This window comes from Prunus avium, chromosome 1 (assembly GCF_965620075.1).
Source record: "Prunus avium chromosome 1, drPruAviu1.hap1.1, whole genome shotgun sequence".
NCBI classification, from domain to species: domain Eukaryota; kingdom Viridiplantae; phylum Streptophyta; class Magnoliopsida; order Rosales; family Rosaceae; genus Prunus; species Prunus avium.
Genome location: NC_142284.1, coordinates 49,933,111 through 49,952,130, shown reverse-complemented (window position 1 = coordinate 49,952,130; position 19,020 = coordinate 49,933,111). Strand labels below are relative to the sequence as shown.

At 35.7% G+C, this 19,020-nt stretch overlaps 3 protein-coding genes across 5 annotated transcripts; 1 reads left to right on the top strand and 2 right to left on the bottom strand.

Annotated features, from left to right (window-relative positions):
• Positions 1-1,110: 1,110 nt before the first annotated feature.
• On the top strand, positions 1,111-8,073 carry LOC110744371 (hyperosmolality-gated Ca2+ permeable channel 2.1). 3 transcript variants are annotated; one of them, XM_021944336.2, is made up of 12 exons: positions 1,112-1,407; positions 1,702-2,120; positions 2,261-2,407; positions 2,645-2,708; positions 2,855-3,064; positions 4,047-4,232; positions 4,989-5,287; positions 5,390-5,666; positions 6,011-6,283; positions 6,946-7,179; positions 7,275-7,452; positions 7,539-8,073. In XM_021944336.2, the coding sequence occupies exons 2-12, from the start codon at positions 1,843-1,845 to the stop codon at positions 7,607-7,609; spliced, it is 2,217 nt and encodes a 738-aa protein (XP_021800028.1). In that variant the 5' UTR covers positions 1,112-1,407; positions 1,702-1,842; the 3' UTR covers positions 7,610-8,073. The 3 variants fall into 3 exon arrangements, with proteins under 3 accessions (XP_088102628.1, XP_088102627.1, XP_021800028.1); XM_088246502.1 differs by having other exon boundaries at positions 1,111-1,407; positions 1,706-2,120; positions 7,275-8,073; XM_088246501.1 differs by having other exon boundaries at positions 1,111-1,407; positions 7,275-8,073.
• Positions 8,067-9,080, bottom strand: LOC110744372 (uncharacterized). Its single transcript, XM_021944339.2, has 2 exons — positions 8,915-9,080; positions 8,067-8,808 (listed from the first exon to the last, which is right to left on the bottom strand). The coding sequence occupies exons 1-2, from the start codon at positions 8,966-8,968 to the stop codon at positions 8,167-8,169; spliced, it is 696 nt and encodes a 231-aa protein (XP_021800031.1). The 5' UTR covers positions 8,969-9,080; the 3' UTR covers positions 8,067-8,166.
• A 4,526-nt stretch (positions 9,081-13,606) lies between these two features.
• LOC110744373 (uncharacterized) lies at positions 13,607-15,561 on the bottom strand. Its single transcript, XM_088253679.1, has 3 exons — positions 15,096-15,561; positions 14,827-14,956; positions 13,607-14,682 (listed from the first exon to the last, which is right to left on the bottom strand). Exons 1-3 carry the CDS (start codon positions 15,229-15,231, stop codon positions 13,788-13,790), a joined length of 1,161 nt encoding a protein of 386 aa, XP_088109805.1. The 5' UTR covers positions 15,232-15,561; the 3' UTR covers positions 13,607-13,787.
• Positions 15,562-19,020: the final 3,459 nt, after the last annotated feature.

The window sequence follows — 19,020 nt, the reverse complement described above, 5'->3', positions numbered from 1 at the left end:
GGGTCGGCCCATAAGGTGTAAAGTGCTGGCCAAAGTGGTGACTCCATACGAGAGTAGGGATTGAACCCCTGACCTCTCTTAAGGAATGAGAGTACCGAACCACTCACACCAACCACCTTGGTTAATACTATAACTCTTTTTCAATTGGTCAATTTCTATATATATATATTTTTTAAAGTTAGCATTAATTAAATATTTAAAATAGTCATAAAATAAAGCAACATTAAATTATAGGGAGTCACTAGGAGTCCTTTCTCTCTCCTCATATTTAGGAGCTCCTAGAGATCTTTTTATTTTAGGAGGTGGATAGGGAGCATGGTTGGAGTTGTATTTTTCCAAATCATCCATAAAATTTGTCTAAGGAGATTATTTATGGAGCCCATTGTAGATGCTCTTAAGTTGTGTTAATTGGATGGACATGTGTCAAGATTTGAGATAAGAGACATAGGGAGACAAAGAAATTGGGGTCAAAGGATCTGAACTCTTATATATGGCCCTTAGGTGAGGTTCTATATTTTAATCGTAGAATCAAGCTAACCAATTTGATCCAATGGCTAACCAATTTGAACTAACAGTTAAGAGATAGGCCTCACCTAAGGGCCATATATAAAGCCGTCACTATAGAATTCTTGCTATAATTCTTATAAAAAAATTTGGGATTAAGTTGAATTCTAATCCTACTAAGTTATTGTACCAAACACATTATTGAATTAGTGTTATATTATTTTCGATCCAATCCAGTTCTACCTCATAATATAAAGTGTTAATGAGTAACAAAAAGACTTCATTTCCACATTGTTCTTATAGAAGCACTTCCTTAATAATGTCCTTTCGTCTCATCTCGTAGATCCTAATGGGCCGTTTGTTTTGGGCTTAACTTATTCTTGATCGGCTGCACGCCCACCGCTGTTTGCAATCACGAAAGTCCGAGTGCATATTAATGAATGGATGTAGCGTAATGCGCACGCCAAAAAGGACTGAAAATCAATACGAAAGAACCTTCGGCAGTTGCATATACCTGTACAGTTGGACGTGGCTGTCCGCCACGTGGCTTTCCCTTTGGTCCTGCGATTTTTTGAGTGAGAGTGAAATACACAAACGAACGTGTCATTCCGGGATACCTTTACGTATTTCTCCGAGACAAAAAGTTGGTTCTTCGCTTTCCCTTCTTCCCCAATCATTGATCTCCTTCTCTTTCTCTTTTTGCCTGAGAAACCTTTTTTAGGGTTTTCTTTTATTTATTTTTTCCTCTGGAGTTTCTGTGAAGTCGAAGCGAAAGCGCGGCAATGGCAATGGCCATGGCGTACAAGCCTTAATTCGACTCTCGCTTTGCAATTCGGTTTATTTCGCTTTATGTGCAAGACCCGCTTGGATCACTTGGAGTTTGAATTACTCGGATTGGTTCAGGTACTCGTTTTTCTTCTAATTCTGCATTTCTTTGATCTAATTAATTATTGCGGACTTTGTCTGTCTACTTTGTTTACAATTTTCACAGAGTCTGAATCTTTCATCAAATTCTTAATAATTGATTGTTTGAGATTTCTGTATGTGTGAAATTCAACGGTTGCTTCGGTATGTTGTTGCATATCATTTGAATCGAAGCAATGTGAGCAGCTTTTGTTTTGTCTTAGTGAGAAATGAAGTTGAATTTGGTATATGAATAAGGAAACAAGGACTTATGGATTCTACTTTTAAATTCAGATAGGTAGGAAAATTGCAGCAGCTGAGTGTTCAGCTGATGGTGTAATCGGGATGTCTGGAATTTAGTGACCCTCGGGATGTCTCGTGTGTGTTTCGTTGGGTGATAAGATACTTGGAAGCTTGCAGATATAGCGTACAGAAATGAATCTTGCAGCTCTTTTGACTTCTGCTGGAATTAATATAGCTGTGTGTGTGATACTTTTTTCGCTGTATTCGATATTGAGAAAACAACCAAGCAATGTTAATGTCTACTTTGGACGAAGAATTTCAATAGCCACAAGAAGAAGTGACCCCTTCTGCTTGGATAGATTTGTTCCATCTGCTAGTTGGCTATTGAAAGCCTGGAGAACGAAAGAAGAAGATTTATTGGCTGTTGGTGGCTTGGATTCTGTAGTTTTTATCAGGATGGTTGTTTTCAGGTAATTCAACCCTGCCCAGATTATTATGCTTTATGTTTGTGCCATTTCAGTCTCAGCTCAAGTCCATGCTTGTACAACAACAATTTCTACTGAATGGGTCTATGATTTCTCACTTCCCTTAATTGTTTATCTATTCACAGCCTTCGAATATTTTCCATTGCTGCTGTCGTATGTGTTTTTATAGTGCTTCCGGTGAATTATCATGGGCGGAAGATGCTTCATCAGCACATCCCTTTACAATCCTTGGAAGTATTTACCATCTTGAATGTTCAAGAAGGTTCAAAGTGGTATGAGATATATAGTCCTGATGATTAATCCAATTTCTAAAGAAAGAAAAGATTTATCGTATACTCAATCTTATTGTACACATTTGAAGGTGTAGATAGCAAACAAATTTTATGAATCCGCATATTATTTTGTCTCAATTTTGATGAATTTAAAATATTGATTTAACTTGTTTTGTTATATACACCAGGAAACTAGTTTCTTATTGGTTATTTTCTCTCTGTTGTAATTCATGTCAGGCTCTGGACCCATTGTCTCGCATTGTACATTATTACCTTTTCAGCTTGTATTCTCCTTTACTTTGTAAGGATGTAAACCCTATCTCCTCTATCTGTTGTTGTATATTGTAGTATATATAATTTAAGAAGTTCTTCATCTTGCCTTTAATCCTTACAAATATAAATATCTTAAGACATTAAGTCTATGAATCTGTTGTGGTTTTTCTGTAGGAATATAAGACCATCACTAAAATGAGGCTGGCACATATCACTGCATCTTCTTCAAATCCAAGTTACTTTACAGTTGTTGTTCGTGCTATTCCCTGGTCAGTGGAAGAATCATACAGTGATTCAGTAAGAAAATTCTTCACAAAATATCATGCATCAAGCTACTTGTCACACCAAATGGTGTATCGATCTGGTAAAATTCAGAAACTGATGGTATGTATGTGGCTTGAATTATTTATACTGTTTCCCTAGCAATTTAATTGTTTTAAAAGTTCTTAAAATCTTTAAATTACACAACAGTCAAATGTTCTATTATTGGCTTATACTGTCATAACTGCTAGCATGACTTGCACTTAGACCAATATCTGGTTTAAGGATATATGAAAAATATATGCTGGGTTTTTATGGAAACTGAATACAGGATGCCTGATTTTTTTTTCTGCCATTGCATTTGTTCAATCATTCCCCCTAAACAAAATTGAATGTTATTTTTTGGTTTCTGTTTTATGTCGATGAATTTTCAAATTTAGGAGTTGCAACTACACCCATTTGACTAATAATCAAGTCTTACAGAGGATTTGACTAGTAATCAACTACACCATTTATTGCTTGTATATTTTGGTGTGCATTCAATAATCAGAGACTAGACAGAGGATATGGAGTCATCAACTGTCATGTCTTTGTAGAAGATAACATAGACTACTATGGGGTTTGGTGTGCAGCCTGCAATAATTCGGATTTTAGTGTATGATTTTAAGAGTTGCAGTGCACGTTGTGTCAGGAAAAAGGAAAACGTATGTTTACTATTTTATGATTTATCAGTTGGTGCTGAAATTTGGTATGTGAAAGAAAATAAGATAAACTTGATTCTGTATTGGTGATTTTATTCAGTAGTTTAAGTTGTAGGATTCTAAATGCAAAGGAGAATGAGCAACTTTGCAGTTGATTCTTGCATTTTCTTTTCAGTTTCTGTTTTGAGGCAACTATATTCTTGAGAGATTTCCTCTAAGTAAATACCTCTTTGTTTTTATATTTTTTAAGGTATAATACTGAATTGATGAAAGGAATCTTTATTGTGATGAATATTGCTTCATGGTATTTCTACCCCTAGATCCATAAATTGAACTGTGAAGTTTATTTTATTTTATTTATTTTTAATATAACAAATTTGGAATTTACATGTTAAACTTTGCAGAGTGATGCAGGGAAGGTGTGCAAGATTCTTAAGGATGCTTCTGTTGACCAAACCCGTAAACCAGATTTGTTTCAGTGTGGTTTTTGTGGAGGAGCTACTGATTCTTTTAAGATTCTCTCGAACGAAACAGAGAGTGTTAGAGGGAAGTCATCCCTTATTGACGATGGTGTGGGTGGAAGAAAAAAGGTCACACAAGCTCTGGCCCCAATTAATTTAACTAGCTCTGGTTTTCCATCACATATACATATACAACTAGTGGTTGTGTATGGCTTGACTCTTTTGCATCTGGTTTGGTCCCTTTAAAATGGTTTGGCAACCATTGAGTTCTTAACAAATTCTGTACTGCAGTTTAAAGGCAGTGATGCCAATATTCCTTTGAAAAATATTGTTTTGTTGTAAGCGTTCTTAGTATCGTCATTTATTCTTGCTTTATTCTAGATGTTCCTTATACGGTTGGCCACGTGGTATTTTGGCCCTAAGCATGATTTTGGAAACGGAAGTATCTTTGGTGCGATTGGTTTTTATTTATAGAAATAAAAGTAATGTTGAATGAGTAATTAATATTTATATATAATGTATGTATTTTATTTATGTGAGTTAATAGGTTTATTTCGAATAAAATCCCACACACACACATACAAGCACATATATTTATGCCATTCTTCCCGTAATTAGTCCATTTATATATGGCGCAAGTATGACAGAACCTAAATCTGCCAAGTAGCTAGCTGGCCAAAGTTCCCACATGGAAGTCATAGTCATGAGGATGAATCTGGCCTACATAGTCTCTTCCCCATAAGAAAAATGAGGATAGACATTTTCATTTGTGGTTCTGTTTCTTTGACTTGTTCTTGTCATATAAATGTTTTTCTGCGAGTCAGCCAAAACTTTTTGTGGAAATTGAAAAATTGTAACCTAAAATATGTGGGGTCTTACATACAGGTGTGTGCTGCTGCTTTTGTCTTTTTCAAGACTCGCTATGCTGCTGTTGTTACTTCACAGGTGCTTCAGTCATCAAATCCCATGTTATGGGTGACAGATATGGCTCCGGAACCAAATGATGTTTATTGGTCAAACCTTTGGATACCGTACGGACAATTGTGGATCCGGAAGATAGCTACACTTCTGGCTGCTATTGCCTTTATGCTTGTGTTTCTTATTCCCGTCACATTTGTTCAAGGCTTGACTCAACTAGAATTTCTACAAGCAGCATTTCCATTTCTGAGAGGACTTCTTAAGAAGTAAGTAAACGATGACACACATTTTGTGCTTGTTACTGTTTTTTTAATGCTATTTACCATATTTTTTTTGTTATGCTTGACACGGACATTTTGTGCTTGCAGGAAAATTATAAGCCAGCTGGTGACGGGGTACCTGCCAAGTGTGGTTTTAATTTTGGCTTTTTACTCAGTTCCACCAGTTATGATGCTATTTTCGACAGCAGAGGGGTGTATCTCCCGTAGTGGGAGGAAAAAGAGTGCCTGCTTCAAAGTTTTATACTTCACAATCTGGAATGTCTTTTTTGTTAATATTTTTACTGGGTCTCTTATCCGCCAATTGAGTGTATTTGCTAGTGTGAAAGACATACCTGTGCAACTTGCCAACGCAGTTCCAGCACAGGTGATATGCCCTTGATTATTAAATCCGATACATGTGCCTACTGTTTTTTTGGCTTCAAGTTCTGAACTAATATGCTTTGCAATTGAGAAGGATTAAGCCCTCTACTCATAGATATTACTTTGTCCATTTGCAATTGTCTTCTTATGTAAACTTCAAGCCATTTTAATTTGAACTGATGGTCATGAGGGTTAACAAAGTGACGTAAGAGTTTTATAAGAGTTAATGATCTTTAGTCCTCGTGCTAGTAATGAGATCCTTATAAAAGTTTTCCAGTCTTTTTTTATCTTAGAAAGTGTAGAGCTTTAATATTGATTTTAATTATGAGTATGGTTTCAAATTTTCAGGCTAAATTTTTCATGACTTATGTTTTATCATCCGGTTGGGCAAGCTTGGCATGTGAACTCATGCAAATTTATCCTCTTCTCTGCAACTATTTCCGAAGGTTCATATTACTCAAGGATGGGTACAATGACACACTAACGTTTCCATATCATACAGAAATTCCTAGAGTCCTGCTGTTTGGGTTCGTTGGCTTCACCTGTTCCATCCTGGTTCCCCTAATATTGCCATTCTTGCTGGTTTACTTTGTACTTGCTTACCTTATATATCGAAACCAGGTGAGGACTCCTCCTATCAATGCTTTTTAACATCGTGCATTCCATGGGTTAGCATTGGTTTTTATTTGCTGTTCTTATATGTTATTATACATCAAAGCAAGTAAACCCGGTATCTTGTACATGAGGTTATAGCTACAACATTTTTATGCAAAATCTGCATAGAATGAAGTTGCACTTATTTTCTTGTTCTGTGCTCTTTAAGTTGGAAGGTAATATTAGTGATATTTCCGGAAACACATGTTCTTAGTGCCTGTCTGGTTGTGTTTGCAGACAGTTTTGGAATGGAAATCACATTGTAGAAGCTCATTTTCTGATTTTAGTTTTGTTAGGTTTGAAGGAAATTTAGATGTTGTATTAGATTTGTTGTGGTTTCCTTTAGCTTTTGGTCATCAAAGTTACATTAAAGGCCTCGTATAAAGAATTAAATAAAAAGTTGAATAAAGGATTTTCTTTTTGCAGGTGCATTCACAATGTTGTATTACATTATCATATAGCGTTCCTTATTGTGTAGGTCTATGTTATGGGCGTCATGTGTGGTGTTTTACTTTATTGTTTTTTTCTTCTTCTTAGTAATTGTGTTTAATTATTGTCCCCAGTTCATAGTTATTTTTCTTTCTTTGGAGAATCAAATAATGGATTGAATCTTAAAATGCGCATTTCAGATTCTCAACGTGTATATACCAAAATATGAAAGTGGGGGACAGTTCTGGCCTATGATGCACAATACAGTCATTGTTTCATTGATTCTTATGCAAATAATTGCCCTCGGTGTCTTTGGATTAAGAAGATCACCAATTGCATCAGGTTTCACTATCCCACTGCTTATTTTCACCCTTCTGTTTAACGAGTACTGTCGACAGCGGTTTCATCCGATATTCAGGAACCACGTTTCAGAGGTAGTGATTCAAATTGGACTTTCTGCATGTGTGTGTGTCTGAGACCATTACGTCTCTCTATCTCTTCTGAATCTTGATGAGGGCGTTGTTTACAGATTCTCATGGAGATGGATCGAAAGGATGAGCAATTGGGGAGGATGGAAGAGGTTTATAAACAGCTGCATTCAGCTTATTGCCAGTCCCCAGTCACTCCTGATGACTCATTCAATTCTGGAGACGTGAATCATAATGAGGACGGGGACAGCATTCAGGATCCAGAGAACGTGAACCCAGGTTTGCTTCATCCAACACTTGGGAGAGTTCCTGTATCCGGCATCAATGTTGTAATTGCCTGGTTTTTTGTGCTTTTCTCTTTTCAGGGAAAGAACCTAGCCAAGTAAATCCAACATGGGATGTTACTTTTGATACAGCAGAATCTAGCCAGAAGTAAAATGAGTTTTCGTGGTACATAATTGACTGTATTTTTTATACCCAAATTCAAGTCCATCCGTTATAAATTACCATATTTGATGGTGCCTGCCGGAACGAGATGCTTGGACGAGTAAAAGATTATCTTGAGGAGCACGTTCTCGTTTTGGCCGGAAAATACCTTTGGAAGCCTTGTAGAGACACAACTCGAGTGAGACATTTGGTTTCAAAGTTCAGAACTTCCACAAGCATACAGTCAGGCTCTTTCTTTTTCCTTTGTTTATCCCAGTTTTTCTTTATTGGAAATCCAATAGCAACTGTTATTTTGTACAGTTGTGGTTGAGCAAGCAAATAGTTGTGCATATAGTTGTAGCCCTTGTGGGCTTTTCATATTCATAGTGATGTTCAGTATTTTTATACGCCATATGTGCTCAAACATTTCAAAATATATGGAAGTTAGATTATTTGATTCTCCAAGCAACAGAATGAATTGCATATATGTATGCTTGCAATGATTCGAAAAACTCATCCCCATCTTCCTCCCCAAAAGAACTAAAAAGAAAAAGCATCTGCAGAAAATTAAGATTTCACATCCATGGGCAAGGAAGCATCTTCATCTCTTTTGTTCAATAAACCTCTCCGGAGCCACAAGACCTGCATGAACCCGCCATTCGCAACATGCAGAAGAAAAACTCGGGCTTGCATTGGTAGGCCAGCAGAGAGAAACTTAACAGCAGCAAGAAAGCAGCCTATGCCTAAAAAGTGCTTTTCAAGTCCACTCTCCTCTGAGCTTGGAAGCACTTGCTGCAACGTCTCTTTCAAGACATCAGTCAAGAAGCACCCAACAAAGAGACCAAAGGGCATGATCAATTCATAGTTCCTGGAGACGGAAAATATGATATCTGATAAAAAACTAAGGACACCCAAGCTGATAAAGGACCATTTTAGTGCCTTGTACCCAAGAAGAAGCAGCTGCTCCAAAGCTGTATCTGCTGCTTTCTTCCATGGAAGCTCTTTCACTGGGACGGGTATGGCTTCCCACAGCTTCTCCTTCACGACACTGATTTCAATTTGCTGCTTCTGCTTGTTTTGTTTACTGGGTTCGCCAAATTGTGCCATGGAGGACACTGCTTTTACGCAGCTTGAGGAGAAGGGTCGGCGACGGAGATGTAAAAGAAAGCAACTTTTGGATTGGCATGGTTTCCGTTCAATGACATTAATCTGAAATAGAGAAAATTAAGAACCAATCAGTTATCCAAAAGTTCGAAAATTTCAGATATTTCAAATAGTTGGACATTTAGTAGAGTGAGAGAGTGAAGAAGGGTACCGGAAATTTGGGGGTTGAAGACGAAGGCGACGCAATAGACGCCGGAAACGCCATTGATACCGTCTGGTTTCTTCCTCTTCTATCTCCAGAGTTTTCTCCTCATTCTCTAGGGTTTAGCTGATGATGCCAATTTGGGGCATTTCCAATTTCCCACAATATTCAAACGTAAAATTCACGGGCTTATTTTATTATTTTTATAAATGAAAAAGTAGTAATTTCAGTTTTGGGTCAGGCTGGTTAAGGTTTGAAGAGTTTGGACCCAATACAAATCTACTGGGCTTATCCGACAAAAGAAAAGGATTTTGGGCCTTATCATACAACATGAAGCAAGAATTCTAATGAGGGCCTTATATATGGACCTTAAATGAGGCCCCATTTCTTAACCGTTTGATCAAATTGGTTAGCTTGATTCAACGGTTAATAAATAGGACCTCACCTAAAAGCCATATATAAGACCCTCACTATAGAATGACTCCAACATGAAGACCCAATACGATAAGAGATATTTAGTCATATACCCATTCTTAGCACTAAAACTATAAATAAACCCTACACTATTTAATTTCTATAAACAAACCAAAAAAAAAACCCCAAAAATGATAGCTGGCCATATTGAATTTAATTTTGATTATTAAATTACTTTGATGCCCTATTGAGTGTTTTATGGTTTTTTATGAGGTTTTGGGATTAGGTTTGTTTTAAGAAATCAATAGCAGTTTTGTAATTTAAAAGAAGTTAAAAGCCATTTTGTTATGTTGTAAATAGGCTTTGGGTGTATTTCTAAAGTCCATTTCATATAGGGTTTTATATAATTTGGGCTACTATATTGGCTATAATAGTGAATAGTCATATACCTATTCTTAGCACTAAAACTATAAATAAACCCTACACTATTTAATTTCTATAAACAAATCCAAAAAAAAACCCAAAAAATGATAGCTGGCCCTATTAAATTTAATTTTAATTATTAAATTACTTTGATGCCCTATTGAGTGTTTTAGGTTTTTTTTTATGAGGTTTTAGGGTTGGGTTTGTTTTAAGAAATCAATGACAGTTTTGTAATTTAAAAGAAGTTAAAAGCCTTTTTGTTATGTTGTAAATGGGCTTTGGGTATGTTTCTAAAGTCCATTTCATATAGGGTTTTTTTAAAAATAATTTGGGCTCCTATATTGAGTATAATAGTGAATCTCCCATAAAAGAATGTACCCAAAACCAGACAAACAAATGTAAATTTTGAAAAAAAGGACATAATGACATAAGATGAAAAGGACTGTCCAGTAAAAAAAATTCCACCAAAGAAAATTTGAAGTTTTATCTTTGAGAATGAAGTATTATTGGACCAAACCAAATAAATGATTAATAAGCACGTGTTTAATTTCATTGCGTATGGCATTGGTTAAAAGATGTAATTTTTGGCATAATCTAATTTTATTGGAAGGCGATGCAAACATTTGTAACATTTAGCTTCCACGATTGCCAAGGCCAAAAGCCTATATTAAATAATTTTTTTATAAAAAAAAAAAAAAGACAACCAAATGAGCCAAATTAATCGGACAAGAAGAACTATCATATTCTCTCCTTATCCTACTTTTGAAAACCTAAAAACCAATTAAAAATTTGCAAATATAGGCTTAGCCAAGTTGACTAGATAAGATGAGGATATGCTCCCCACTTTGCTCTTGAGTTCGAATCCCACTCTTTATAATTTAGATAGATTAAATTAGAATATCACTTGTATATAAAGAAAAAAAAAACAAAAACTACCTCGTAAATGGTATAATAATTTGAATGATCACACCCCTATGCAGTAATATACTACTGTAGCTGTGCAGTCTTTTTGCTATATTATTATTCTCTGATGAATTTCATTTTTATAATACAGAAGAACCCCACTTTTTTCAGGTCCAACAGCTGAACAGCACGACAAACTTGCAAGAATTTTTCATGTTAGTGAGTGTCATTTTCATTGTATAATATTCAAAACAAATGAAGAAAAATATATTCTTGCAGATTATTGTGAATAAGGATCAATGTTTGCATTAAAATATTTAGGGGGGGTTTGATTTATTTGATTATAGAATGAAAAAGCAGTGACACACAAGTCGTCCTTTGGTTCTTGTCACTTCTGTCAGAGATGTAAATTAAATTTTGGTGGTGTTTATTATCGTCACCAAGTTGACGGGAATTTAAAGGGAAACCACAACAAGTCAAATTTGATATCTTGGTTTTTTCTATGGGGACTTTTCTGTTCTGTTTCTTCTTCCTTTGGGATATTCCTTTTAACTTTACAGGAAGAAATTAGATGAATATTATTAACAAGGCTTATTTTAAAATTCATACAGTTAAGCTCTCAGAACTGTATTAATGTCTCCTTAATTTGTTTGCTGGAGTTTCTGTATGTCCGCTTTATATATGCTTATAACTGTAATAATATATATACATAAGCCAGACAGACTATGATCTTATGGCCATGTTTTAGATATCCCACTTCATATATTTATGATTTTATATTATTCCGAAAACTTAATTAATTATGCTAACTATTTTATGTTTTACATAGCATATCTCATTCAGATATCCGCACATTATTACCGTGCGGATGTTATTGTAAACAAGTATAGAAAGGTAGTAGAAAATACATGACGTCCGCATGATAATAACGTCTGGACTTACGTATAGAAGAATTTCTGTTGTCTTGCATATATATATATATGTGGTTGTTTCCTTCACATTTAGTTAACCTAGTTTTTCAAGGAGATCATGAAAAGATTAAGACGTTTCATATAAATTTTGAATTTGAGAGTTGGTCTAATTAATGGGGCCAACTTTTTGAACTTCTAGCTTGGTGAGGCCGCAACCAATTTCAAACTATGTCAACCAATTCTAACAAAGTCAGGACCATGGCTTACCAAACATTAATTGCAAAAGTTTGCAAAATGTCAACAGAAAGTAAATATTGTAATCCAAAATCTTGCAGTTTACAACTGTAATCGACTAATATTGTACTTTGTAGCAGTCAGCCAACAGATCAAATGCTCCCACACCAGATTGAATTTACTTCTCTGACCTTTCCCAGGAACGTAAGTCGTAACTAAACAGGTTAGGCATAGCGGATAGATGGTGTCAGGCTTAAATCATCCCACTGAGTTCTGATAAATAAATAAAAATTTATGGTTAACTACATAAAAGTACCCAATCTTTCGGGGTCGTGAATTCACGGGATCTAACTAGAGTTTATATTAATGATCATACCCGCTTAATCTGCCTTATAAACTTTGTATGAATAATTGAAATCCCTAATGGGTTGGAAACAGAAAACCAAGAAAAAGGTGGTTGAATTTGGAAATAAAGTAGAAAGGAAGCTTTAGTTAGTTAACTAACAAGAGTTGGAAGTAATAAACTAATCATGTGGTAAACAATAATCTAAAATTAACAAAGGTCTCTGCTAATTAACATCTGCCTGCTGTATTCACATCCGGAAGAAATTGCTTGAATTTAAAACAAGTACGATTGACATTCATGGCTCAAGCTAGCACACGCTGGCTGAATTGATAGTTATTACATATACATGTATAATTGAAGCTTTGTTAGGTAACAATCGGCATCGAGCTTATTGACACATTTGGCATTTGAAATTAGTACTCAGAACATCCAAAGACCAGATTTAGTCTATTTGAATGCTCTCTAATATGCAAACTTGCACATGATTTTCCTTTGCTTTTCTTCAATTTCTGTGGAAAAAGGCATACTTCATGTCCTTTTTTTTTTCTTATTTAATCTGTCTAGATTGAGAAATATGAATTTATAACCATCTCGTACTGTTTGGAAGAAGAAAAGAATTATGACATGTATGAGTCCCATGTATCTCCTTCAAGCACATAGATAATAATTTGAAAGTGAAACTCAAGATGAATGAATGCATTGTGAGCAGACATGGCTGAATGCACTTATATCGAAGGGACCATTAATAATATGTATACTTCTGACACATATAGCGCTAGGGTTTCACTATGCTCTTATAGCTAGCCTTAAGGGAGTAAGAATCTTCAATATTTAAATCTAAAATGGATAATATGACAAGAAGAATATATGCACTTTGCCCAGACAAAGAGAAGAAGATGGTTTTTATTGAAATATTTGCAAGGAATGTAGATTATCTTTGCATGCAGTATGCAGAGGAGGGTGTTAGCATGTGCCAGTTCAACTGTGTACAAAATATAGCATTACTCTTTTCAAAATTTAATATCTCTCTCTCTCTCTCTCTCTCTCTCTCTCTCTCTCTCTCTCTCTCTCTCTCTCTCTCTCTCTCTCTCTCTCTCTACATACTGATGCATTAATTTGCGAGCCTAAAAGAAGCATGTTCCATAGAAACCTGGTGTGGCTCTTCCTAGCTATCGGCCGGGTTTCGAATGAACATTATTGTGACCAACATAAATATATAGATGCTAATTGCAAGAGAAAACACATACCCTTTTTCTTCTTTGTAAACTTCTTTCGAGAAATATTGCTGATCCCCACCGTCTGAATCAACAGAAACAAACAAACATGTATATATGTAGTTGATGATGAATCAAATGTGCACAAAGTAATATTGCTAAATAGAGGGCTAGCTAGCTTCGAGCTCCAAAGTCCGCTAACTCAACAACATCAATGAAGAAATTCAGTATGAAAATTACAAAGGAGAAGTATATATATAGCTCGTAACCATCAATTACCAGGACAATAATCATGGAGAGAAAAAACAGACATATCATTGAATGGGTTTCTTATTAGGGTTTTCCTACAAAACATTAATTCCCACCACCCCTATTGCTACCAAATCTCTGATAATATTATTACAATCAAATGTACAAGATGTTCATCACTTTTAATTTTATTGATCCCCTGCAGGATAGCTACTCAACCCATTATTGAAACCACATAATTCTTGAGGCACCAGTCGCTGCTGCTCATAGCTGCCGCCGTCGACTGAGGAGGAGGCCACATGTGTAGGAGGACAAATCAGCTGCATCTCACCCCACCCAATACTTTCACCATTCATAACCATCGTCATGTCGTCCCCATATAGGAACTCCAGCGCATCTAATCTTTGTGGGTTCATGTTGTTGTACACCATTTCCTTAAGCTGATCAGTCACGTAATTACCATTTTGCCCTTGAAACATGTGCATACCATCTCCAGTTATGTCATCTGTATTGTTGTTGACCATGTACTGGGTTTGTTCAAATTGATGATGATGAGAGCTGACCATGATGTCATTGCTGTTTCTGATCAAGGCCACAGGAGCAGAAGAATGTTGCTCATAAACTTGAGAGTCAAGAGCTGGTGGGAACTGAAGATTAATGGTGGGCCCATCTTGGATAGGTTGAACATTTGTGTCATCTGAATTAAACCTTCCTCCAAGCTTGATGAGCAGTTTTCTGATGGATGCGTGGTCATTGAAACAAGACTGGTGCTGTTGTTGCTGTTGATGTTGTTGAATTGATGGGGAGTAAGGTAGGACTGTTGGCACTGCAAGCACTGGCAGCTCTGGCCAGTAAGGGCTTTGATCATCTGCGGTCGGAACCATGGGATGAGAGTTACTCCCTCCACCGCCACTCCCTGATGATCTTCTGATGTCTTGTTTGATCAGGCCGGATGATGATCTGCGAGCCAGCTGTAGTTCTTTACGCTGCTTTCCCAGAAGCTTCTTCTTCAGCCTTGTGTTCCAGTAGTTCTTTATGTCGTTGTCAGTTCTTCCAGGTAGCTGCGCCGCTATTATAGACCACCTATATACATATATATTCATAAATATATGAAAAACCCTTATTTGTATCATGATTTTAGGCCCTCGCTATATATAGCTAGATATAGGAAATTAGTTGCATCAATGTAATTAATCTAACTATGTATATAATATTAAGTGTATATACCTGCTTCCAATACTTATGTAGAGGCTGCAAATGATGTTGTCTTCTTCCTCAGAAAACCCTCCATGCTTGATGTTTGGGCGGAGATAATTCAACCATCTAAGCCGGCAGCTCTTCCCACATCTCTTAAGCCCTAAATTCATTCATAAAAAACTAAACAAATTAAACATAACCAATTTCATGTAACAAGTAAACTCTAATTTGACATTAAGTATAAAGAAGAGGAAGGTAGAGAGAGAGAGAGAGAGAGAGAGAGAGAGAGAGAGAGGTACCGATCTTCTGTGGCAAAGCGATCCAGTTGCCGCCGGTGCCATGCTGTTCGATATAAGACTTGAGCTTGGTGTCTTCTTCAGGTGACCATGGTCCTCTCTTCACGTTGGCTTTGTCACAGCAAGGAGCTCTCCCCATCCTTAATTTCTTCTTGGAACCTAATTGAGCTAATAGCTACCTTGATATACTATATAGGATAGTTACACAATTATTAATCCACATTAATTAATATTAACAACTTTTCACAGAGAGAGAGAGAGAGAGAGAGAGAGAGAGAGAGAGAGAGAGAGAGAGAGAGAGAGAGAGAGAGAGAGATTAAATAGGTTAATTGTAAAGTGTGATGAAAAAGGGGATAAGCATGGTTCCCGGAACGGGGCCAAGTGGAATTTAAAAAGGGTGTGGCAAAAAGAAGTGTGAGTTTGAATAGAAAATTGGAAGGAAATGAGTGTGCCAGAATGGAAGCAAGGATTTTCTTCTTGTCTTTCTTAGTCCAGAATCATGCCTTTTATTTATATCATCACATCAGGATTGCTATTTTTCTTGGAACTACAAATTCTAACGACATCCTCACCGTCTAGTACGCTGGGACATACATACATTAATATTTTGGCACTGTATTATAAATAACCCCATATACTTAGGACATATCTAATATTACCGTACATATTATTATAATTAATTCACAGTTTTCATTTATATTCACTCTCAAAATGTGTGAAGTACACGGCGGTATAAAGATAATATTTAAACATGTTCTCTTTTCAGATAGTGTGACAACTCATTATTATGATCATCCTTACTTAAATACGGGTAAAAAAACATTATCATTTATATGCATTATACATATGTGAAACATGTTTGTAATTCGATTACTCAAACTCACATTTCTTTTCTTGTTTATTTTTCTTTTTGGTAAATTGTTACGTAGCCTTTCTCCCTTTATTTCCATCACTAAAAGTCAGCCTCTAGGTTTTAACCAAAAAATGAGAAAACCTATAGCGGGGGTTCTAGAAGCAAAATGACAAGCCGTTAACAGAGATTGAAACTGAGTGGAAATTAGTGTACATGTTCCTTTTTGGTAGGTGACCAAATGACCAACAAGAGAAGAAGAAGGCAAGACAATTAGAAACCATTTTGATGACATTGATGGTTAATTTGTTCGATCCCCAGAAAAAAGAAAAAGAAAAAAGTACACTTATTGCGTAGGGGCCTAAGACTGCCCTACACCCTAGAGGATAGTTTCCACTGCTAGTGACCCCGACCATGCAGCTATCCTTATGTGTGGTGCCACGTAGGGTTTCTTGCGCAAATTAAATTGGTAATATGGTATTTACAAATTGGGGTATATAATTTTTATGTAATTGACTACAAAGTGCTAAAAGATTTTATATTTTTTTTTCCATTTTTTTAATGTCAGTCAAATTAAACGGAGATAACTTCTAGACTTGTAATTTGGAATGACATGCAAATTAATTTCCAAGTCAACTAGAATGGCAAAACTACATAAGAATAGCAGGGAAATTAATTTGTAAGTAAACTAATTAATAATAGTTAATTAATCATAGAGCAATGTGTAATGGGAGGCCAAAAGCAAACATGAAATTCAAATGCAGACGTTATGAAGATGCAATGAATAATTAGAGTTGGTGGGGGCAAAGCGTCAAATCAGTATGTCGTCATTTGCTTGACCTTTGTCCTTTGGTTTGCTGGTCATCTCTGTCCTGTCCCTCCAGGTTTTGTTATGTGAGTGCTTCACAGAAGAAAATCAAGCAAAATCGAGCAGCCATGCATAAAAAGCTTAGGCAACCCAGCGGTTTATATTATCTCACCACATTCCTCATCATGTCTACCAATCTGCACCAACTAACTTCTTATTACTAAGCGTCGCGTTTTGTGTGCGCCGCCGCTGCCTCTTCCCAATTCATTCTCATGTCGATTTCTATATATATCAACAGTTGATAGTCATTTATGTGCGTGAATATGAACGTTAAACTTATATCAATCGTTGATAGCCACTTAAGCCTGTAAAAATTAATCCTTCACGTACCATGTTTTAACGTATCGAGTCTATATTTTCATGTTAAGCCACTTGAAAATAATTTAATTACTGATGTATTTAAAATGCAAAGAGTTTGAAAAACATAACATTTGAAATTTGCAACACAATACAAAATTCTAAAGAAACAAAAGTAGAAACGCTAAGGCTTCCATGAATAAAGTATGAACAGAGCAATAATATAATAGATATGAAGATTTTGTGATGCCTCTGATGGATCGATCCATATATTTCCAATCTTGAATGGACCTACATATTTCAACAAGCAGTACTATTTTTTTGACAATCTTTGCAATTCTCACATCCATTCCTTCTCCAGGTTCTTTGTGATTTACTTTCTCTGTTTTTGACCATAACTTAAAAAGTAATGTATATTTTAATTTGATGGCACACAACACAACACATACGCCAAGTCAATTAGCTGTATCTCTACGCAACTCAATTATATTTCTTGCTTATTTTTGTTTTGTCAAATGCAAACCAACCTTCAAAGTTGTCAACCCCTTTTACACCATTACATGTTTGATTAATTTGTCTACAATTGTTGTATACTTACTATATAATGGTTCTACAAAATTGGTCACGTCACTAGCACGTAAAGAAAAGTTGTATACACCGTTATAAAAATAGGAATTTACTGCTACTTTCACGAAATTTAGTCAAAAAATTAGTCCATTTTACACCAACAGCTCCTTAAATGAAAAAAGAAAAAAGAAAAAAGAAAAATATGGGCAAACCTTTTATTGCACAAGCATGATGAGGTGGGAGTCCTACTTTCCACAAAGCTTTTCTGGGTGGGTCAACAAGGTGTAACTGGTAGAGAAATACTTCATTTGTATAGGCCAATAGATTATCTTTAATTAATGCATATGCATGGCTGGCTATATATGCTGCTGGTGCATACACGTTGCAGCCAATGACCATAAATGGAAGCACATACTGAAACTTCATCTCCATGACCAAATGCCAAATGCACACAGTTTTTCCAATGTGTTCAGTCATGCATGATGCATGAACAGTTTTTCTTATGTCTATACTCGGTAAATAAGCATCAAATTTAGATATTGTGAAGGCGTCAATTTAAATTTTCTCTGGTTTATTATGTGACATTCAAAGTTGGTGACTTTTTCCAGTTTGCCAACTGAAATTTCAAAAATTTGGTGAAATGATTACATAAACAAGTTTAGCTGAAATAATTGACACACAACATTTTAGCAATTATCATTTTTTGAAAGATTATCTAACTAATGCTCCCCATTTAAGATATATATATATATATATATATATATATATATATAATATTCAAAGTAGAAATTACATTGCTTGCAACCATATCTACAAGCCAAATTTTAATCACATTTGAAAAATTCTATGGGCTTTAGAAGAGAGAGCCCAAACTTAATACCAAATTCTAGCCCAATCTCTCCCAAAAAACCCTCCTAGAGCTGTTTTCACTTTGAGGGGCGAGGAAGCCACTGTTTTTCCTCCCTTCTCCCCTCTTCTCTTCCTCCCTCGAAGTGAAGCCACTGTTTTCACTTTGAGGGCCGTTATTGTAATGGCCCTTTGTGGCTAGTGTCTTTTTTGGATGAATTATTAATGCAATCCTAAAATTTCTCCCAAAAAAGAAAAAGAAAAGAGATAGATAAAAAAAAAAGGAGTTGTAACAAGTGGTGGGGGCTGAATTGGGTTACCATATCACGTTAAGCACACACACTAATGTCTCAAACAATATAGTAATCACATTAAATTAAAGGGCTTGTCTGATATAGGTCCCTACAATTTCTATTTCCTAGACATATACCCATCATTCTATAAATCTATTTGTAAAACCCAATTTCAAACTTAAGATATAATAGGTCATAGTATTCCTA